The sequence below is a fragment of the Abramis brama genome, assembly GCF_963993115.1.
Source record: "Abramis brama genome assembly, chromosome: 7".
NCBI classification, from domain to species: Eukaryota; Metazoa; Chordata; class Actinopteri; order Cypriniformes; family Leuciscidae; genus Abramis; species Abramis brama.
Genome location: NC_139969.1, coordinates 41,545,171 through 41,569,088, shown reverse-complemented (window position 1 = coordinate 41,569,088; position 23,918 = coordinate 41,545,171). Strand labels below are relative to the sequence as shown.

General features: G+C 41.9%; 1 protein-coding gene across 5 annotated transcripts in view; it reads left to right on the top strand.

Annotated features, from left to right (window-relative positions):
• The window catches only part of LOC311087305 (phosphatase and actin regulator 1), a 65,556-nt gene extending 44,683 nt beyond the window's left edge, over positions 1-20,873 (top strand). For 3 of the 5 annotated variants that reach the window (XM_084120610.1, XM_084120611.1, XM_084120609.1), the window contains exons 5-13: positions 2,017-2,211; positions 3,801-3,987; positions 11,559-11,731; positions 12,202-12,358; positions 13,409-13,464; positions 13,916-13,977; positions 14,062-14,202; positions 16,835-16,911; positions 19,411-20,873. In XM_084120610.1, the coding sequence (XP_083976736.1) occupies positions 2,017-2,211; positions 3,801-3,987; positions 11,559-11,731; positions 12,202-12,358; positions 13,409-13,464; positions 13,916-13,977; positions 14,062-14,202; positions 16,835-16,911; positions 19,411-19,426 (1,064 nt within the window). In that variant the 3' untranslated portion in view covers positions 19,427-20,873. The remainder of the gene's footprint in view (positions 1-2,016; positions 2,212-3,800; positions 3,988-11,558; positions 11,732-12,201; positions 12,359-13,408; positions 13,465-13,915; positions 13,978-14,061; positions 14,203-16,834; positions 16,912-19,410) is intronic. The other 2 variants (XR_014607210.1, XR_014607211.1) reach the window with 1 other exon arrangement.
• Positions 20,874-23,918: the final 3,045 nt, after the last annotated feature.

Here is a 23,918-nt window from a genome sequence, read left to right as displayed (position 1 = left end):
TTTAATCATTTAGTAGACACTTTTATCCAAAGCGACTTACAAATGAGGAGAGCAAAAGAAGCAGTGAAACTAACAATATGCAAGTGCTGTAACCGGTCTCAGTGCGTCTAGCACAGTACACATAGCAAGGTGTTTAGTTTAGGTTTTTTTTAATCAGACAGAACAAAACAAGTAGAATAGAAAAGGTAAGTGCTAATGTGAATTGGTCAGGTGCTGATGAACAAGATGCGTCTTCAGCATTTTCTTGAAAAGACTGGTTGAGTTGAGTGCTTGGTTGAGTTGGGCAGGTCAGTCCACCGGCAGGGAACAGTCCAGGTGAAGGTCAGTGAGAGTGATGTTGTGCCTCTTTGAGATGATGGCACACCGTTCACATGCAGAACACAAGCTTCTGGAGGACTCACAGGTCTGGAGTAGAGAGTTTAGGTATAGGGGAGCAGAGCCACTGGTTGTTCTGTAGGAAAACCAGTAGTTTGTTTTGACGAGCCTAGCTGAATGGAGAAGTTGAGCTGAAGTGTTGGGTTGGCTGAGACCGCAAGCAGCGCTGTCTTCGCAAGGTTGAGTTGAAGATGATGGTTCTTCATCCAGCAGTAAATGTCTGTCAGGCAGGCTGAGATGCGAGCGGCTACCGTCGGATCATCTGCCGTCGGATCATCCGGCTGGAATGAGAGGTAGAGTTGTGTGTCGTCAGCGTAGCAGTGATGGGAAAAAACATGTTTCTGAATGACAGACCCTAGTGATGACATGTAGATGGAGAAGAGAAGCGGTCCCAGCACTGAGCCCTGAGGCACTCCAGACACCTCACCCCTCCACGACACCCTGAAGGACCTGCTGAGAGGCCTGAACCACTGGAGTGCGGTTCCTGAGATGCCCTTCATCTTGAGGATCTGGTGTGTCAAACGCAGCTGACAGATCCAGCGGGATGAGAACTGAGGATCTGGAGGCTGTTCTTGCCAGTCTCAGAGCCTCAATAACTGAGAGTAGGGCAGTCTCAGTTGAGTGAAGCTTCTGAAGCCAGACTGGTTGTTGTCCAGGAGATTGCTTTGTAAGAAAAGTGTGTTTGCAATGAATGGAAGAAGGGTTTAGAGTGGGTTTCTTAAGCAGTGGGGTTATCAGAGCCTCTTAAATGCTGTGGGAAAGGCACCAGTGTGAAGAGAGGTGTTGATAATATGAGTGAGTGCAGTTACAACTGAAGAAGAAATGGCCTGAAGGAGGTGAGTGGAGATTTGGGGAAGGGAAGGGAAGGGAAGGGAAGGGAAGGGAAGGGAAGGGAAGGGAAGGGAAGGGAAGGGAGCTAATCTTGTTGTGTTCTGACTAAGGTCAGTTGAGTTGTACGCCACAGCCCTGAGTCTACAGCGATGTTCACGGAGAACAACGGACATTAGCTATGTTTATATTAGTTTATATCATTTATTTTACATGGTGTATTTTAACGGTGTTGTTCAATAAAACCCATAATGATTACTTTGATAATTTATTTGAACCAATTATTATTGCTTGTTATTAGATATTTGTATTTTACGTCATTTTAAAGGCTGTTGTTCACTTGGATCTATTTTTATTACCACATGTTTTTAATCCGATTACTCGGTTAATCGATGGAATAATCGGTAGAATACTCGATTACTAAAATAATCGATAGCTGCAGCCCGTGTGTGTGTGTGTGTGTGTGTGTGTGTGTGTGTGTGTGTGTGTCTCATCAACACTCTGATATTATAAAACCGATATCCAATGCCGTGATTGTAGAAATATCAGTAAAAGGGATTATGGGTAGAGTAAACTCACACTGTCCTGTAATAAGTCATGTGTGATGAGTGTGTGTTTCTCCCTCACTGTGTCAAGATAATGAAAGCGATGAACTATCATGAAAGGGCTGCTTTAGCTAACGGCTCTTGTTAATGAGCTTAGCACAGATAATGAAGCGCTTCATGAGCTGAGTAATGGGCTTTGTTCTGCTCACAGTTAGCAGGACGTTAGCTCCTCGTGCGCTGAAACTCTGTGTCTGATCTTTGCTCTCAGTGGACTTCCGGTCGCCTCTGGAGGGAGGAGTCTGTGCTCAGGACAACACACTCAAGTCTCTAACGCTTCCTCCCAAAAAAACCCTCACCTTCCACGGTGACCTTCAGGAACCCCCCGCCAAACCTCAGCTCGTCCACAAACAGCCCCCCGCCCTGCCGCCCAAACCCTTCTCCAGACTGACCAATCACAGCACAGGTGAGACTCACACCTCCTCCAGACTGACCAATCACAGCACAGGTGAGACACAGACTGACCAATCACAGCACAGGTGAGACACAGACTGACCAATCACAGCACAGGTGAGACACAGACTGACCAATCACAGCACAGGTGAGACTCAAACTGACCAATCACAGCACAGGTGAGACTTGCACCTCATCCAGACTGACCAATCACAGCACAGGTGAGACTCACACCTCATCCAGACTGACCAATCACTACACAGATGAGACACACTGATCAATCACAGCACAGGTGAGACTCACACCTCCTCCAGATTGACCAATCACTACACAGACTGACCAATCACAGCACAGGTGAGACACAGACTGACCAATCACAGCACAGGTGAGACTCACACCTCATCCAGACTGACCAATCACAGCACGGGTGAGACTCACACCTCATCCAGACTGACCAATCACTACACAGGTGACAAACAAACTTTCCTGTTTAAATTTAGAGGATTTGTTGTGGAGTGAGGATAACTAAAATAGTCTATAGCTATGTATTATGATGTTTGTAAACATTTCACATTATTTACCGGTGTTTTACATTAATTAATAATAATATTAATAAAATGTGACATATGCAATTCATCAGGGGTTTTCTCTCAAATACTTTAATGTGTATATTTGGAAAAATTACTTAGAAACTTCTTAAATGACTTTTTAACTGATAGTATTAATCGGTCAAAATGTGGGGTAACGGCTAAACAGTCAATTATGAGCATCCTGATAGCCAAACTTGTACAAGTTTGCGTTTACAGTCTCTGATGAGCTCGATGCGTGTGAGTTCTGAGTGATGTGACGATGTGTGATTTGCATGTTTGGGTGAAGCCGATGTTGCTGTATCACTGGGCTGTGTACACCTGGCCACTTCATGTGTGTGTACAGATCGGAGAGATATGTGATTCAGCAAAACCACTCCATTTACTCCTGCTCACACAAATGTGTTTCTCAAAAGGGATATAAATCCGATCTTTGATTCCCGCGCTATACGCAGATCTAATGGAGTGCACGTCACCGAAAGCAACAGATATGAGCTGGGTTTTATTAGATCAAAGACCGCAATAAGAGAGCGCGGCAACAGCCCTGGGTAAGCTCATTTAGCTCCTTTACTTTTAGTGAAGATGATGAAGCGTCTGCGACTTACTCTCACTGTGATCTGCGATAGTTTGCGCGTTGGCTTGATGAAGAGATGAAGAGATGCTCATCTGCGGTGATGTGTGTTGCAGTAGCGTCGTCATATCTGGCTATATCATGATGACATATAGCCTATAACACGCTCTCACACGTTTATTTTAGCATTGTTGGGAGGAGTACAATTTACAGATGTGGTTTCAACAGACCAGATCATTTCCACGTGTCCAGCTTCGTCTAGGCGGCCCAGACCTCCTCCTGATGGGGTTAGAGCGAATGCGTTTCGGAGGGCATTTGCACCCGGCCTCCTCACGATCTGACCGCTGTCCCATCACAGAAGCGCATGACGTGGCCAGGTGTAGACAGCCCCATTGAGTTTGATTCCTAGTGTGTGTTTGACCTGTGTGTGTGTGTTGTGTCCAGACCCGTGTCTGCAGGGAAAGCCGTCTCCTCCTCTTCCTCCTCAGAAGCTGCTGATGTACTCCTCCTCCTCCTCCTCGTCGTTCGGCCCGTACGGGCTCCCGCTGCAGTACGGCTCCGCTCACCCGTCCAGCCGCATCATCGACGAGCTGCAGAAGACGCTGGCGCTCGCCCTGCAGAGACTCGAGAGGTGTGTGTGTGTGTGTGTGTGCTCCCATACGGATGATCTGAGGTCTGACATCTTCCCCTGCTGGGGCGAAACACAGCCGAGTGTGTGTTTCAGTCAGGATTACTGCACTCTACTCTAGCGATGCACCATATATATATATATATATATCGGCCACCATATCGGTGTCGGCCCATATAAGCTCATTTGTAATGTTATCGGTATCGGCCTGATAAGAAATGTTGCCGATATATTAAAGCCGATAAGTAATGTATTATTTCCTCCAGCTGAGACATTTGCACTGTTCAACATGATGGGTTTAAATTGCTTGAAATATGATTGGAATTACTTTAGAAAAGGAAAATACAGTCAAGTCTGTAATATCGGCTACATACAAACATCATAATTGTGTGTTTGGGACATGGCTTTAATGGTGAGACTTTTGTTTTTGTAATCAGGCTCTTAAAAATTATATAAAAACTTGGATTTAGATTAATCAGCCAATATATCGGTTATCGGCTTTCAAATATAAAGAATTGTTGGTTATCGGTATCGGCCAAAATGTTCATATCGGTGCATCTCTAATCATGAATGCTTTGGAATACAGATTTAAAATTAAACTAACGAAGTTATAGAAGTTTAAGTTTATGGTAAAGCAAATGTATTGAACTAAACATTTATTTTATACAAAATATATATTGTAATTCAACATTAAAAATTGAGTCTAAAATTGCTATAAAATTAACCCTTTAGGCGCCAGAGGTTTTTTCTAAACCGTTCGTTCGATTTTGACATCTTAATTTCAAAAGGCTATATCTTAAAAGTGATAAAAGATAGAGACTTTCTGTAAATTAGAGAAACATTAAGGATGACCCAAAGTTTATGTAGGGATTACATTGTCCCATCTAATTTGCATATTATGACGTCATATGGTGGCAGCCATCATGGATTATAGAATTTTCATGAAAAGTTATCATGTTTAAATGATAAAATGCAACACTTCGTTCCCCCCAAAATGCCCCTCACCTTCTGTATGCTATATTGCACAATACTGAATGCTCAGGTAAATAGTAAGTAGTAAACAAACTGTGTAAATCATCTCTCAAATTAAATCAAATTACAGGAACGTCTGTCTGTCTGTGTGTCTGTCTGTCTGTCTGTGTGTGTGTGTGTGTTAACCACATATCTCTCGAACCGTTAGTCCGATGGATTTCAAATTCGACAGGTGTCTTGCCACGGGCACGAGTAAGTGCAGTGCCAAGTTTGACGTTGTTTGGATGAGAAATGCTAAAGATATCGTTAAATATATCATTTTTAAAAGGTTGTGGTTTAAAAATAAACATTCTGACATTAGAGGGTTGTATCGGTCAAAGAAGCCCCAAGAAGGTTGTGGTTTAAAAATAAACATTCTGACATGAACACTCTGTCAGCTACACTGTTTACTTCTGAATATCATAGTTTGGTTCCAGAACGTGATAAATCCATTTTTGATTAATTTGAGTAAAAATGTGTTTTCTTTACCAAGAAAGTGGCAAGATGAAAACCACTATTTTCTGTTTCAAACTTTCACATAGCATCTTTAGGTTATAATATCATAAAAAATTCAAATCCAGATTTGGATTTTCAAAGATTTATTATAAAAACTGATTATTTTCCCCCAAAAATGTAATAAATTCATGACACTTTTTTTTCCAAAATGCTATCATATTGAAACTGTTGAAATCAGCCATCACTAAGAAATATCTCTGAACTTTTTTGACGGCGATCAGCTCACAAAAACTGATTTTGCACGGGCACTTTGCACTGCTCCCTGAATCGACGTGTGGATGTTAACTGAATCTGTAAGTCAGCTATGCTGTTTACTTCTGAATATTATATTTCATTCTGAATATTATATTTCATCATGTGCGCTTAACGTTATCGCTGCTGTGTAATAGTAGCCTATGCTATTCACCAACTAAACATATCCTATTCAATGTGTTCACAGTCTCTTTCACGGGCATCATTTGTAGTAGCCTATTCACAAACTGTTTCCTCAAGCATAGCGTTTTCTCGGAGTTCACTGTGTGCTTTCTACCATGCACAAATAAAAATGTCACTGAACTTTTGCTGTGCAATTGTAACAATGAGCACTCAAACACACCAAACCAACAATTACTAAAAACACACTCAAAAACTGATTTTGCACGGGCATTTTGCACTAGCACTTAGAAGGTTGTGGTATTCATAAACACTCAGTCAGCTACACCGTTTACTTCTGAATATTATAGTTTATTCACAGCCATCATTTGTAGTAACCTAGCCTGCTCCCTGAATTCAATGCATTCACAGTCTCTTTCACGGGCACCAAACCAACAATTACTAAAAACACACACAAAAACTGATTTTGCATGGGCATTTTGCACTAGTTACTAATAAATGATAGAAACAAACCGAATGCATGTAGCGGTTGGCCTTTTGCTGTAGAGATTTTCCATTTACTACATACAGTAGGCACTCTCATTCCATGTATGGGGCACATTATTCATATGACACACAAAGCCGGCATTCCCATCAGCTTGCGATAGACTATGCATAATAGCCCCTCTGCCCCGTGTCAGGTGTCACACACGAGCAGCGCGGGCGCGGCCAGATCTGCCTCGCGCGCGCGCCGAGTGTGCACAACTCGGACTACTGTCATTGTCATTGCGACTCCCCACCCTGCCTCCACGTTACCCCCTAACTGTCCTATGAATACTTCGACCTCGTCTAACATACCCAGTGGCATTAGACAAAGCCTCCACCACAATACTGTCGCCGCGATTGCGGAGAGGCACACGGTCAAAAGACAAAGCTGGCTAGCGCGGTAAAAATCAGTAAAAATCTCCCGCCTCGTTCCCCACAACACTAACACACCTGCTAACTTCGTGATGAACACTCCGACCCCGGGAAACATTGTTCCCTACACTGACATTGGGCAAAGGTTTCACCGTTTGTGCTTGGTGTAGGGCTACTTTCACTTTCAGAATCACTGTCATCATCAGAGTCCGCGAATAGAAGACCCAACACTTCATCAGCTTTATTGATGCCATTAAATATTATATTTATATAACATAAATAATACTAATAATAATAATAATCTAATGCAAATACTCGCTGCACGTTGACAATATTGCTCTGATAAAATGGCTCACTCGCACACTAGCTCCGCTTTTGTTTGCACTGATTCAATGCGCTCTAGCTCGAAGATTTTGTATAGAAGCATGACTTTTTTTTTAGTCTGGGATGAAGTATGACTTGTCTGCAATCTAGTGGAGGGGAGGTTGAACGAAATTTGACACCCTATTTGACTAAATCGGCCGGTTTATTCAGTGCCGCATCTTGTCGAGTAAACTCGACCGCGGCGCCTAGAGAGTTAAAGCCACGTCTAACTAAGTTGATATCACACACATGTTGAAGCTGATATCACACACATGTTGAAGCTGATATCACACATGTTGAAGCTGATATCACACACATGTTGAAGCTGATATCACACACATGTTGAAGCTGATATCACACACATGTTGAAGCTGATATCACACACATGTTGAAGCTGATATCACACACATGTTGAAGCTGATATCACACACATGTTGAAGCTGATATATCACACACATGTTGAAGTTGATATATCACACATGTTGAAGCTGATATCACACACATGTTGAAGCTGATATCACACACATGTTGAAGCTGATATCACACACATGTTGAAGCTGATATCACACACATGTTGAAGCTGATATCACACACATGTTGAAGCTGATATATCACACACATGTTGAAGTTGATATATCACACACATGTAGGTTCCTGTGACGTTTGTAGGCGCTGTACCACAGTCAGCCACCAGGCGACCCCCACATTCTCCTGTCACAAATCAAGACATGTCTGTCACAGAACTGTGATCTAACATGAAACCTGGAGTCTCAGAGCTTTCCATCGATACGTTTCATCAAGACTAGAAAAAGTACCTTTTCCGTGGTAATGAAATATCCAATTTCAAATCGGTTTTCACCAGATGAATTTTGAATGATTCCTAATTTATGATGATTATGGATCATTAAATATGCGATAGGGAGTCAGTGTGTGGAGTGTCCTGCTGTTGGCACACTGACTGATAGCAGATATGCAGCTGCTCATCGGCTGTTACCAATCAATCCCAGTTTTGCTCTGTAGAAGAGACGCATACTCTGCATCTGAAGCAGCATTTAGATGCATTTACACTGGAATCACGGTTGCATAAATAGAGATTAATATTTTTTTTAATCTAAAATTCTAATTATAAAAAAAATTAAACTTTATTCACTCAGCTGATTTGTTCAAAACATGTATTCATTGAGGAATTAAGCGAGTCTCACATCACACAGTCTCTGAGTCTGATCTGCTGTGTGACCAAAGTAGAGGAAGATCTGTCCGGGAAGTAGAGGAAGATCTGTCCGGGAAGTAGAGGAAGATCTGTCCGGGAAGTAGAGGAAGATCTGTCCGGGAAGTAGAGGAAGATCTGTCCGGGAAGTAGAGGAAGATCTGTCCGGGAAGTAGAGGTCATCTCAGTTATTGTCCGCCTACTGTTTAATGAATACACACTCGCATGTATACTTGCATATAACGGCAGGTATCTTTCTCTTCACTTGTGCTCACTCGTCAGTCATCTGAACTGTTGAATTGTCAGTAAAACTGAAACTGTTGAGAGAAAATCACACAAGTTGACTTTATAAATTGATGTTGATTCACTAAAACTGTTTTGTTTGAAGTCAAATAAAGCCAGAGTAGTAAAACAAAGCAATTGCTTAATTTGTTCATGCTGCAGTGCACTCTGGGAGTCCGCATAGCACTTGTGGCTGGGAATAAGTCCAGTATACTCTAATGTTTTGATTACTGAGACTTGTTAGTTTTAAGTTAAGCCGCTTTCCATTGTTCTGTAACTGCAGTTTAAGCAGCTTATGTTATTCCAGCATAAACAATGACCACAACTCATTTTATTTAGTTTTAATATCTTGTAATTGTCAGTGTTATTTTAAGGCCAGGCATTTCCTCACTCAGGGGTGGGTTCACCATTTTGGGGCCCCAAGCAAAGCCAGCATCTCAGGGCCCACACACACTCTTCTGTACTTGCTCCCTTAAAGGGGTCATGACATGGTTTTTGTTTGTTTTATGTTCCCTTAGGTGCGATTATAGTATTAATATAGTTTTTTGGACAAAAAAAAACGTTTAAATATTAGTGATCTATGACCTTTTCGTTCCGTGACGTCGCTTCTCACCATGGATCCCCAACAAGCTGTAATTAGAGCTTAATTATAATAATGGGGACGTCTTAAGCTATGAAACTTGCAGGAAGTGTTAATGGTACAAAGACCTCTTATGGCGCGTTTCCACCGAGCGGTACGGTACGGTACGGTACGGGTCGGTACCCTTTTATTTGCGTTTCCACTGCCAAAAGTTGAGAATGGTACCAAAAAGCCGAACCGTACCGTACCACTTTTTGGGTACCCTTCCGTTGGGGTACCTAGCACAGTGGTACGGTACTAAAAGGTGGAGCTAGACTCACTGCAGGACGTTGATTGGTTGACAGAGAATCGTCACTTGCGCGTGCTACGAGGGGAATGACAACATAAGAAGCGCCATTTTTTTATATACAGTTTAATATAATATACTGTTACTGTGTCACGAAATGTAATTTTAAGAGTTTTTCAGGCGAGAATGTAGTTGTTTAAAGCTCAAATCTGTGGTTTATTTATAAAGATGATTTGTTTTTCCCCGGTTGTGAGATCCATGCGATCAGCGGGCGCTCGGCGCTCATGTTTCCCGGCTGGATGAGCCTTTCCTCGGCTAAGTTAGTTCTTCTGACGTTCGCCGATGACTCCGACGGTAGTGGTTAAACATGAGATATAATTCGTCTTGTGCAGACCTAACGGGCGATCTTTGGTCTCGTGAATATATAATTCGTTCCCTGTCAATCGTTTTGACTGAGGGCTAAGTTTAGTTTCATATTATAGGCTATTTGTATTTAATTTTACTGTTGTAATGTTAGACTAGCGCAGCATTTGGACATTTGACTGAATTGTTTGCTTTATTTCTTATTGTATAGCTTCTTGTACCTTTTACTTAAACTTTTATATTGGCTATTATTGATAAAACTGAAATTTTACAAAAAGAAATATGGTTTCTTGTCATTTTCTTATTACAAGATTATCACTGATGTTTATTGCAACATTTGTACAAATGCATATATTGCCTGTAATGTGTAATTTTTTTTATTATTTAAACGAAAAGAGGTAACGTTAGGGTTGTGTTTTAAATCGTTTTGTTATAAATAGAATAACGTATAACGTGCAGTGAATAATCAATATGCGTTGCGCATGAACCACATTTGTGTCCCTATAATGTTTAATTTATTTAAATGAAAACGAAAAGAGGCAGAGTAGTGTTTTATAACATATTTCGTTTTATTGTTGCTTAAATTTGTACATACAGAGTAACAGAGATAACCGGAGTAGCAGAGCGAGCTGAGTGACGCTTTTAAGAACGCGCTGTACCATGTGCATGTAGGAGTGAGTCGCACATGGCAAGTACAAACTTTGCGTACTTAATATTGAGAAAAGCCTAATGTCGGCGCTTGTCTTCTTGTGACAAACATGTCGAGGAGCAAGAACAAGATCTGCTGTATGTCATCCATTGTAATTTACTATGTTCTTCTTCGCGCGAAAATTACGTCGATCGAAACACCACGCCTATCAAGTAAGGGTACTGTTGGCAGTGGAAACGCTAGCCAGATCATGGTTAACAGACCCGAACCGTACCGTACTGTACCGTACCGTACTGTACTGCTCAGTGGAAACGAGCCATTATATACCTTAAGATCAAGGCAAATTTGGTGAACACTTGCACCTCCTGCTGGTGAGGTCGCCTAACAGCAGATGGAGAGTATGGATGTCAAAGTAGAATTTACTGTTGAATGTGAACCACTGAATTTGCAAAGCAAAATAAAATGGACCGAAAAATGCCTGTTGGATATTATAGGTTGTATTTTTAAACAGTTTGAATATTTTGGAAGTGAAATCTGAAAGGTGAATATGGATTATTGAATTTTTAATAATAAAAATGTGTTTGAAATGTTTTTAATTGAAATATTCACAGCTTAAATATTCAAACACGTTGAATTTTAGCCCATAAAAATGCAAGCCCTAAAAATACAATGCATTAAAATGCAAGCATGGTTAATGCAATGCCTGTTTTTTTCAAGTAGTGCAATTCAACAGGCTTTTTATTTCAAAAACATTTGACATTATTTTACTTCCATATTCCAAACGTTCACTGAGAATCAAGGAGAGACACGATTGCTTCAAACGATGAGCAGATTTAATTTCGGCTCATTCACACATAAACACGGGTCAGCGAACAGTGTTTGCCGCTTTCTAAATTTGGTCACGGAAGCAATGTTTATATAAACGAGGTCAATAGCTCATCAACTGATCTGAGTATTGGTCAGCAGGGCCGCCGCACACTGTCCTCACTGCTGTGTGTGTGTGTGTGTGTGTGTGTGTGTGTGTGTGTGTGTGTGTGTGTGTCCGCAGCTCGGCGCTTCACACGGGTCAGTACGGCTCTCCTCTCCCCTCGGTGCTGATCGACTGTGACGACGATAAAGAGAACATCCCCAGCGAGTCCGACTACGAGGACCTGCCCAGCATGTACAGGGATGAAGAGCAGGACGAGGAGGAGGACGACGACGACGACTCTCTCTTCACCAGTGAGTCCTGAAGCTCAAGCAGTGTGTGTGTGAGACGAGCTGTCGTAGCTGAGGTCATCTGAGTCTGACTAGGGGGATTTACATCGTAGTTGATATACCTTTCAAATGAAGTACAGGAGTCAGCTGATCTCAGACCTGATCTCAGATGCATAGATGCTAATCAAGCCTGACAGTATCACCCATACCTTCACATTAGCATAGCTTAACTTGGGACAGTGACACAGTTCAGGAGGTGCATACAGACAAAAGGTTAATGTCAGACTCCTGGGTTGCTTGACTTAATCTTCTGTGAATCTCATCATCTGTGCCTCAAAGTGTAAAACACAGTGTGAAGAACTTGACAATCACAATCCAGACGACAAACCGCAGCACTTATACTGAACAGAATGATGATGTGCGCTGGTGCAGAACGCTGATGCAGTTATCGTGTGTGTGTGTGTGTGTGTGTGTGTGTGTGTGTGTGTGTGCAGGCACGCTGGCGCTGAAGATCTTGAGGAAGGACTCTCTGGCAGTGAAGCTCAGTAACAGGCCGTCTCAGAGAGAACTGCAGGAGAAGAACATCTTACCTGTGCAGACGGACGAGGAGCGCCTGCAGTCCAGACAGCTCATCGGCACCAAACTCACACGGTACACACACACACACACACACACACACACACACACACACTATGTTTGTTGTGACGTCACAGGGTTTTTCCTGGGTCAAAACTGAACCCTACCCATGTCACCTGTCGGCTCTTCACAAATGAATGCAAAGAGTTAACAGTTAGTAGTATTAAAGTCCCCCTGTAGTCAATCATTGTATCCCTTAAACTCCTCTTTGATCACCAAAATGACATATTTAAAAGTTCTTTCTTTGGAAAATAATGTCTTAATGTCTTCAAATATCTTTGTAACGATGTTCGTGGGACGGGAGGAGGAAGACGCACTGAGGATCGTGGGTTTTTATTATTTCTCTCTGATCAAAATCCACATAAAGCGTGCGCACACTGCAGGAAACCCTCTCTTAACAACACGATACAGCTCTGGCAGTAACAGCTCTCTCTCAGAGCAGACCTCGCTGAGCCACGCCCCCTCGCCACAAGCTTCACCGTAACGCCACACCCTTGCCTCGTTTAGTATGCGCGGTTCTATGAATATGCAAATGAGCCCCGCCTCCACTCACTCACTCACTCAGAGATCCACTGGTTGACGATCACACGTTGATCTGATTGGTTACAAGGTAGTTTGTGACGTCAGAAACACCAGCGATTTCAAACCGTGCTTTTGAGACTGTCTTTGGTTCACTGCAGTTTTAAGGAGGAAATACTCAGCAATGGTGTCGACTTATGAATTTACACATGCTTTGTCTTAAAGCGTATTAAAAACACCACATAGACACATAAACAACATTAAAAGCTGGATTTTTAACTAATGGACTTTGACTAATCTCATTTATTCGTTTAATAAAAAATAATCACTGTCAGGACAGATCATAATAATATCATCATGTTTGATTGTCGTGAGTGAATGGTCTAGAAATATTGAATATTACCCTCTCCGTCACTGAAATAGGCCTCGTATTAAAACTTCCTTTCCTTTTAAAACTCTTGTGTATATATATATCTTTTTGTATATTACGAGTTTGAGTTTCAAACGCATGTGCTTGTCGGAGCTGAATGTGTGTGTGTTCGACAGGAGACTGAGCCAGAGACCCACGGCTGAAGAGCTGGAGCAGAGGAACATCCTCAAACGTGAGTCATGTTCACTAGATCACGGAGAGATCCTGACGCCGTGTGCTAACCAGACGCACTGAGACCAGATTCCAACGACAACCACTCCAGACACGACAAAATCAATCACACATCACAGCCAATCAGGAGAGTGTGTGGGCGGAGTCTCTCTGCAAACACACTGCACTCACAACCAGTTCAATCATAAATCACAGCCAATCAGGAGAGTGTGTGGGCGGAGTCTCTCTGCAAACACACTGCACTCACAACCAATTCAATCATACATCACAGCCAATCAGGAGAGTGTGTGGGCGGAGTCTCTCTGCAAACACACTGCACTCACAACCAGTTCAATCATAAATCTCAGCCAATCAGAAGAGTGTGTGGAACAGAAGTGTTGTTGCGTCTGATTGGGACACGGTGCTCCAGTGTGTTGCTCATGTTTATCCTCTGACCGGTTTCTGTCCCACAGCTCGTAATGAGCAGGAGCAGATGGAGGAGAAGAGAGAGATCCGACGCCGACTCTCACGCAAGGTATGATGGGTGCGCGAGTGTGTGTGTGTGTGTGTGTGTGTGTGTGTGTGTGTGTCTCTCACTCAGTGTGTGGATGTGTTTCAGCTGAGTCAGAGGCCCACGGTGGAGGAGTTACGGCGAGCCAAGATCCTCATCCGCTTCAATGATTACGTGGAGGTGTCGGACGCTCAGGACTACGACCGGCGCACAGACAAGCCCTGGACGAGGCTCACCGCGGCCGACAAGGCGAGTTCCCCCGCGCCGTGAACAGAGGAGGATCATGTGGTGGTCGTAGCGAGTTCTCGCTTTTAATTCATCTTAATCTTGATGAACTGAGATCTTGTAGTCCACGCTGCTCTCAGTCGATGGGGTTTCAGTAGATCATCTGTCATCAGTCAGGGCTGAGTATCAGTCGATTACTCCCACCAGGGCTTTCATGAGTCCATCAGCTGCATTATTACAGCAATCTGTAAGGCTGCTCGATGTATTAACCATTTAAAATTCACAAGCGCTGCGATTTTAATGAAATAAATACATGATCTGGCTATATATACAGTACAGGGCAAAAGTTTGGAAACATTACTATTTTTAAGGTTTTTGAAAGAAGTTTCTTCTGCTCATCAAGCCTGCATTTATTTGATCAAAAATACAGAAAAAAAAATGTAATATTGTGAAATATTATTACAATTTAAAATAATTGGTTTTTAATTTATTATACATTGAATGATCATTTCTGTGATGCAAAGCTGAATTTTCAGGATCATTACTCCAGTCTATCACATGATCCTTCAGAAATCACTCTAATATGATGATTCATTATCAAAGTTGGAAACAGGTCTGCTGCTGATAGACTGGATGTCATGTGACACTGAAGACTGGAGTAATGATCCTGAAAATTCAGCTTTGCATCACAGAAATAAATGATAATTTAAAGTATAATAAATTGAAAACCAATTATTTTAAATTGTAATAATATTTCACAATATTACATTTTTTTTCTGTATTTTTGATCAAATAAATGCAAGCTTGATGAGCAGAAGAAACTTCTTTCAAAAACCTTAAAAATAGTAATGTTTCCAAACTTTTGGCCTGTAGCCTACTATATATATACACACAGGGAAGACAATCCAGCGCTCTGTGCAAAATAGGAATATGCGACCGCTGCGTTACAATTTTTAAGAAAAAAAGCCAGTTTATCACACATTGACCCGTAATGTTGACTTTAGACAGGTGTGATGAATAAATAGCGTTGCCTCACCATTTTAAAGAGGGCCTTTCTTGCTTTGGCTGCTGCACACTCTTCAGTTATCTTGGACTGATGCACTTTGTGGCCGGTTTGGTGCCTAACTGAAATTCCAGCATTAAAAGCTTAAATCTTGAGACACTGGCTGTTTACATGCACACATGTAGCGAGTGTCCCACTGACTGTGCGTAATCTCCATTCTGCTACACTGGTTCTGTATTCGTTTTAAACAGCAGATTTAATATCCGTCTCTGGTCATAATCTGGAGACGATGAGCGTATGAAGTGTTGCTTATATCCAGTGGTGTGTGGATGAGCGTCTGACGCCAGCACTGGTGGGCCGATGTCCTGCTCCGCTCCACACACACGCAGGGAAAGGAGGATTATGGGAGGACGAGACACTCGTTTATAAGACCGGAAGAGCTTCTCGTTCTGCGTTCTCACTTCTACATCCTTTCAGTTTCGGTTTTCAGTCCGATCAACTGTTTATGTTCTCTCGATCGGATTAGAAAAGGAATAATTCCCCTTCGAAATCCTGTGTAACAGAGCAGACACTTTTTAATGTTTTTCTGAAATATCTGTACGACTGCATGATCATATCACCGTGTTATTTACCGCCATGCGAGCCACACATTAAAGCAATAAAGAGTAACCCTGTGTGTTACAGATCTGGTGAAATGATGAACGTTATAAGCCACACAAACTCTCAGCGTGTGCAGAGAATGAGTTTGAGACGCATGTAAAGATAGCAGATCATGTGGAGCAGCGTTTGCTGAGACGCACGTGAACTACACGCATGCTAACGAAGCGCATATTCACTGGATCAGTGAGCTCTTGCTGTGGTGTGGTTCAGCATGCTCTCAGAAACGCTCTGATAATGCGGCTCAGGGGTTCTCCTCGACGCGGGGAAACTGCAGTCCAGGGTTTTTGCAGTCGAGTACATGAATTTAATCTCAATCATACAAAATAAGCTTTACTTATTGATCCTCATTGATTTAGTTCAGAAAAACACACTAGCAGAGGCTAATCCCGTGGTGTGGACTTTAAGAAAGAGCTCACGGACGGCTGGTGCGACCCGACCCGGATCATCCAATAAACGTCCTTTCGGGTTCAGACGGAGAAACTTTCATTTTCATGCGAGAGCGACCAGACAAAACCAAGCATTGAGCAGAAACTAGCGGAGATGCTAGCGGATAAACACTCCTGTTCCAGCTTTATGACTATGAAGCGGAGCGAGATTATTCACGGCCCAGATGATGATGCGTTACATGGTCACAATCATCTGGCATCAAGGCGCCACTGAAACGAGGAAGTCAATCAGACTGACAGGATAATAGCGAGCACATGACAAACAAGAGTTCGGGTCACACTGAGGGACACGTGCCCCTGTTCACATCTGAACCCTGAGCTTGTGTTACGCAACGACACCCTGTTATATAAGGCATCCTCCCAGCATGCACCACTACAGGGATTCAACATGCGCTCGAACACTGAACCTGCGCTAGCTCCAGCTCAGCAAACCGTTACTAGCATCACTAGCGTGAGTTCACGGCCTCTTTAAGAGGAGGGGCTTGTGGGATTCCTGGATGTGACTGTAAATGAAGTGTGTGTGTGTGTGTGTGTGTGTTTGCTGCAGGCCGCCATCAGGAAGGAGTTGAATGATTTCAAGAGCAATGAGATGGAGGTGCACGAGTCCAGCCGGCATCTGACCAGGTGAACACACTCACACACACACTCACACACACCAGACTCTCTCTCTCTCTCTCTCTCTCCCTCTCTCTCTCTCTCTCTCTCTCTCTCTCTCTCTCTGAGTTTTATAATGTCAACATCACTGTATAACTATGGCTGGGCAATAAACAATAACCATAATTATCGCAATATAATTTTCCTCTATATAACAATAACATGTTTATGCGGCAAACGTGTAATGAAACGGCATCCATCAGAAGCGTTTACTGGCGGATCGGCCTCGGTCACGTGACCTCTGAACAGCGCTGAGAGCCAGTGAGAAGCGCTCGAGCGCAGTGAACAACACTAGTGTGTCAGAGAGCTAAGCAAACAGGAGGAACAGTCCGCAGGCCTCTCGTTCACCACGGCTTCACTGTAGAAAATGGAGCCGTAGCAGAGTCTCAGTGCAACAGACAGCGACGATTTGACTGAAATCCACGTTTTGAACGAATCAGTTTAATGATTCAATGAATCACTTTCTTCTTTCCTGAATGAATCAACCGTTTGAACGAATCGGTTGAATGAACGACTCCCTCGACTCACTTAGTAAGACCTACTGGCGGTTTTAGTTTCACCGTTAAAGTACTCTTTAATTAGAACGTTAAAATTAGAAATCAGTTCATAAATATTGAATTAAAAAAAAAAAGAAATTGTAAATGCAGTGTAAATATATTAATGCCTGATCTGAGGGCGCTTCTGTGTCACCTCTGCACTGCAAAGATTTTGATTTATGATTTAATTTGACTGGTAACAGTGGTATTATTATTCTAATAGAATTTAATTTTAATGTTAGAATTTGACGTAAAGGTGATGCATACATCTACAAATGTCCTTATATAGGTGAAAATGCCCCTGGAAATCAATTTGAGGTGGCAAATAATTACCCCTTAATAAAAAATGTAATATTACTGCTGTGAACTGACCACTGCATAGAATATGAGAAATATGAATATCTTCGTGAGTCAGCTGTCAACAACAGGCCTAAACCAGCCATGGCACAGAAACACCACCAGTAAAACATCATCTAATTATCCACAAAACTTGAGACGAGTCGAGTCAGTATTGCACACCCCTAATGCACGTATTCATTTAGATCTCTTCGGCTCTTAAAAAGCCTTCAATTTTACTTCAAATATAAGTTTCAATTTTACTTACAGTACCAGTCAAAAGTTTGGAAACACTACTATTTTTAATGTTTTTGAAAGAAGTCTCTTATGCTCATCAAGCCTGCAGTTAAAAAAAACTAAAAAAAACTAAAAAAACAGTAATATTATGAAATATTATTACAATTTAAAATAATGGTTCTCTTTTTTAATATACTTTAAAATGTAATTTATTTTGTGATGCAAAGCTGAATTTTCATCAGCAAGTACTCCAGTCTTTGGTGTCTTATGATCCTTCAGAAATCATTCTAATATGATGATTTGATACTCAGTTATTATCAATGATGGAAACAGTTGTGCTGTTTAATATATTTTTTTGGAATACTTTTTTCATGATTCATTGATGAGTAAAACGTTAACAGCATTTATTCATAAAAACAGCATTTATTCAAAATAAAAACATTTCTAACAATATAAATCGTTACCATCACCTTTTATCAATTTAACACATCCTTGTTGAATTAAAGTACTAATTTCTTTAAAAAAAATAGTTATTGTTCCCAAACTTTTGAACGGTAGTGTATATTGTTACAAAAGATTTCTATTCTAAATAAATACAGTTCTTTTTAACTTTTTATTCATCAAATAATCCTGAAAAAAGTATTAAGCAGCACAACTCTTTCCAACATTGATCATAAATCATCATATTAGAATGATTTCTGAAGGATCATAAGACACCAAAGACTGGAGTACTTGCTGATGAAAATTCAGCTTTGCATCACAAAAATAAATTACATTTTAAAGTATATTAAAAAAGAGAACCATTATTTTAAATTGTAATAATATTTCATAATATTACTGTTTTTTTAGTTTTTTACTGCAGGCTTGATGAGCATAAGAGACTTCTTTCAAAAACATTAAAAATAGTAGTTTTTCCAAACTTTTGACTGGTACTGTATATCTCACAATTCTGACTTTATATCTCACAATTCTGAGATAAAAAGTCGCAATTAACTTTTTTATTGTTTATTCTGTGATGGAAACGAGCTTCCATAAATATGTGCGTTGTTGTGAAATGCTCAAATCAACATCAGTCTGAATGAGAGCCGTCAGTTAGCTTTTCTCCGCTAAGTTCATTGAGCGCGTAACGTTTGGTATCAGTGGTTTTGTGTGAGGATCAGCCTCTCGACACAGCGCCAGTTCCTGAGGGATTCGTGCCGTTAACGCGGTTAAACAGAAAACACTACTGGCAGAAATGAACTTGCTCTCTTTGACAACTCTCTGTGAATTCTATATTCCTGATCTGAACTGAATGACCAGTCATTGAACACAGTGAGTTTGAGCGGGTGAAGGGGTGTGTGACGCTGATGTGTGTGTGCAGGTTCCACCGGCCGTAGAGACGAGCGATGATGATGATGATGAAGCTCGTGTGACTCTCACCTTCACGGATTCTCAGATCTGGGAAACGCTCCGAGACGCACGTCACCATCCACAGGGAAAACATTCAGGAACATTCCTCACTCTGACTGAAGCTTGCCGTGTGTCCAGTTATCTTAGACCGTTTTTACACCGTCTGCATTCCTTCTGTTCTCACTTTGATGAAGTCGTCATGATGTCTGTCAGCACAATGACTTGATTGTGATTTTATTTTTGTGTTTTTTTATTCATTTTGATTTTTGTATTTATTTATTTGCATTTTAACATCCTTTTAACTGTTTATTGTAGAATCAAACACTAGAAAATGTGTTTCCAGGCTTCAAGCGCAGTGACGCATCCGTTCACCTTTAATAAAGGAAACGAGCAGTTTAATAGTGACCGACGGCCGGTTCGTGTGTGTGACAGTCACAGTGTGTGTGTGTTTAATGCTGATGGACAGCCGGTTCAGGTGTGTGTGTGAGAGAGAGAGAGAGTGTGGTTGTGTGTGACAGTCACAGTGTGTGTGTGTGTGTTTAATGCTGATGGACAGCCGGTTCAGGTGTGTGTGTGAGAGAGAGAGAGAGTGTGGTTGTGTGTGACAGTCACAGTGTGTGTGTGTGTTTAATGCTGATGGACAGCCGGTTCAGGTGTGTGTGTCACGTGAGAGAGAGAGAGTGAGTGTGGTTGTGTGTGTGTGTGACGGACGGCCGGTTCAGATGTGTGTGTCACACACTGCAGAAACAGATGCTCTTCCTTCAGTATTTGTTGTTTTCCAGTGCAGTCCTACAGTAAGATCAATGGCCTCGACATGCTAAATGACTTCAGATAGCAAGTCTTGTTTTCTAAAATAAAGAAAGTGTTTTTGCTGCTAATAAGAAAGCGATGTCTGTCCGTAAGGTTCGAATAATCCTCGTTTTCCCGTTGGCAGATATTTGTGCTTAAACTTCACTTAAGTTTGATCTTTCTTTCAGAAAACAAGACTTCCCCCTCGAGAGAGTGTAATAGTGCGAGGCTTTCACTCTCTCAGAGGCTCTGATATGATTGCTCTGAGATCCTGCATGCGCTTTCACAGCCGCGGTGTTCCTGATGTGTGTGTGAGCCCTGAGGTGGGAAAGCTGAAGTCCTGAAGGGACTGAATGTCTCTGGGAAGTCGAATCCAGCAGGACCTCGTCTGCAGCGAGTTGGAGGAATCCTACAGGAACCGCACAGAGTTTGATGAACACACACCCGTCACCGGACTGAGCCCACGTGGAAAGAGTGGACTTTTTTTAAGGAAGCGAATCATCTTTTTAACAGTGGTGTGACTTTGAAGACTTTGTAGAAATTGCATGACTTTATACGAGGGTGTGACGCCCCGTCCTGACCAGCGTCATGTGACCAGCTGTCCGCGGGAGTCATGATTCAGCAATAAAACTGACCTTATTTACAGCGACTGTGTGTGTGTGTGTGTGTGTGTACTCGTCTGCCTATCTAACAGGGGCCTCACCAGCGGGACCGCCCGGCGAAGAGGGGACATTTTCAGGTCCCCAGTTGGTCATGCTTTAAAACATGTCTAAATCAAGTTAAAAACACCGCTTACATATTCAAATGCAAATAAGTCAGATAGAAAACATGCGTCTGTGTATTTCTGTGTATGTTGTATGTATGTATTTTATGTAACTTTCTTGTACACTATCGTAACTTGCAAAGAAGTAATATTTATTCACACAACGTTTCGGTCACACGACCTTCATCAGGAGTATACAAATGTTCAAATTCATCTCTTTTAAGATAAACACATGACTAACTGGTCTTATTATCCTACGCACCTATTACCTGCAGGTGTGCGATGGAGCTTGTTTACTAATGTAACTTTCTTGTAAAAAATATTTTACTAACAAAAAATGCACGATATTTGATTTAAAAAAAAAAAAAAACAGACTATATTTCCCAGAAATGACATCATTCAGAAGACCAGTATCATACTTTTTATTCATATTTTTGAAGCCTATTAATTTATAGTCAAGGGAGGGCACTGTCAAGCTTAACAACTCAACCCCGTCACATAAAATCAAGACAGAAAATGATTATTTTTCAACATTTTATTTTAATCTATAAGTATATACAATGTACTCTCCTACACTACACGGGGAGAGAACCTCAACGCCGCCACACATCTGCATATCATCGTTTCGGGGTTGAAGACGTGTGACGGTGACAGTTTTTATCTTTATTTCTGAAAATTTGTAATAAAAAAATATAAAATAGTCCTGGTTTCAGTTAAGACATGCTTACCAAAATCATCAAAGAAAGTTTTATTGATGTGACAACTCGTAATTTTGTTATAAATGTAATATAAGCTGTAATGTGTCCACTTGTGTCAGGAACGGCACCGAGACAGTGTTGTACACGCAGAAGTGCTGACCCAGAAAGAGGAGCACAAGAACATTAAAAATATAAAATTGAAGGCGGTGTCTCCCTTCAAGCCTGTTATTCAACACCGTCACACTAGTCTCGACCTTGTCACGTTCATATTTTGGGGAAAAAATAGGGAAGAGGATTAAAAATGAAGGCGTTTCTTGCTGATTACCACCTGACATGACAAAACGTGATTTATTTTTTTAGGTTTGATAATGATGAGGTATTTAGAAATACCAGGAATAACTACAAATTAGCAAAGGTTTTGCAACACTAGCAATAGTTTAACCATGGTATTTGTAGTAAAACTGTGGTTATACAAAAACAATCCACTAAAAGAGGTGGTGACTACACTTTTCCTGAAATAAAACTTACTAGCACAGTTACTGTGGTAAAACCGTGGTAAGTGTTGTTACTATGTTACAAATACCACAGTAAGTGTGGTAAAACCGTGGTAAGTGTTGTGGTTAACGTGTTTTATCTAATACCCCAGTAAATCACGATCCCTATCGCAGTGAAATCTGACCCTTTAATGCATGATTTGACCGTCGCACATCGCCATCAGTAAACGGCTGCTGAATTCAATTGACCGATGGCTAAGCCACGCCGAACAGTCAACATTCGGTAACAGGCGCTGAGGCAGCTGTCACAGTAGGAGACATTTCACAGGAGGCAATTGATGATTTTTGGAGACAGAAAGATTATATATCATCTCAAAGTACATCCTCCATTTTGTTCATACACATCATTAAAACTGCAAAGTGTTTAGCCTACTTATATTTGTGTAAAACACAACAATGTGCTTTTGTCAAACTGTACTCTTGTCAAACTGCAACGCAGCTAGAAGCTAGGCTAACGTTACTTTAGAGATGTTAAAGATAACATTCAAATACGTTGTTGACTTACCTTAGAACAGATGTAGACATCCTTGTTTAATTTATCCACGTTTAGTTGGTGTTGTGGTCTAAGTTACCGCATAAATTAATCCAGAGCAGACACTTCTCGGTTTGGGAAAGGGTAAAAAAATACACACTGTCGCACAGCCTCTCAGGATACCTAGTCCCCATGCACACCGTTTGACCATTTTAAACTTAAAATGACAAGAAAAAACAGATAAAAACGCTGTTAATCATAATGTGATGTGTAATCATTCTGGTCGCGTGACGTAACTCGCTCTCAGTACAACGCGACTCTGTGACGCGTCTCTCTCGCAGCCTCTGTGACGTCACAGGATAAACAGCGCAGACTCGAGCCGGTCGATCGCTCCACCTGTGATTTGTACCTTTGTATGCAATAAGGTTAAAAATGGATATCCCGTTACTTCTGTTACAGTATGAGTATCTGCTCGATTCGGAGAAGCCGTTATTCCCGGAGAAGCTGATAGATCCGGATAAGCCGATAAATCTGAAGAAACTGAGAGATCCAGATCCTCTTTTTTTATTGGGTCATTTGAATGCCCTACCACAATCGAAAGAAGGCGTTTTCGACAGCTCAAATCCCTTAAAATACCCCACAAACAAAAACCCGAACCCCTGTTATTTCCCTTTCCCATGGGGCGAGAAGCGATGGTTGGAGTGGATGGAGACTCCCATGTCCAAGTCAGCCGACCGAAAGAAGGTGGCCTTTCAGGACCTGCCCCGTAAGAGACACCAGTACTTTGCCGGGCCGCTGCACAGTGCCCTCAAAACACCACCGAATCCACTGACCCGCAACGATGATCACCTCACGGCTAACGTTTTTCACAACGAGTGGCGTGAGTATGTGAGGAACACGGTTAAAAAGCCCAAACGCTCGTTCTGGTCAGTCCTGTTCCAGGCGCTGGAGACCCGCCCGACGGCCCGTAAAGAGGCGGTTGTGGAGCTGGCCTCCGAGTCCCAGGAGGAAGCTCCGGTGAAGCGTGTCCACTGGTGCGACTCTGATAATGTGTACTTCAAGCCTGTTGCGGAGCTCAGCTGGGGACAGCGGCTCAACCCGGTGCGATATTCGCGGCAGATCCAGCAGACCCGGGCCAAGCTACTCGTTAAACCTGGAGCCGGATACGGGAAAAGAGCTGCGGCCCGGATCAAAACACGAGTC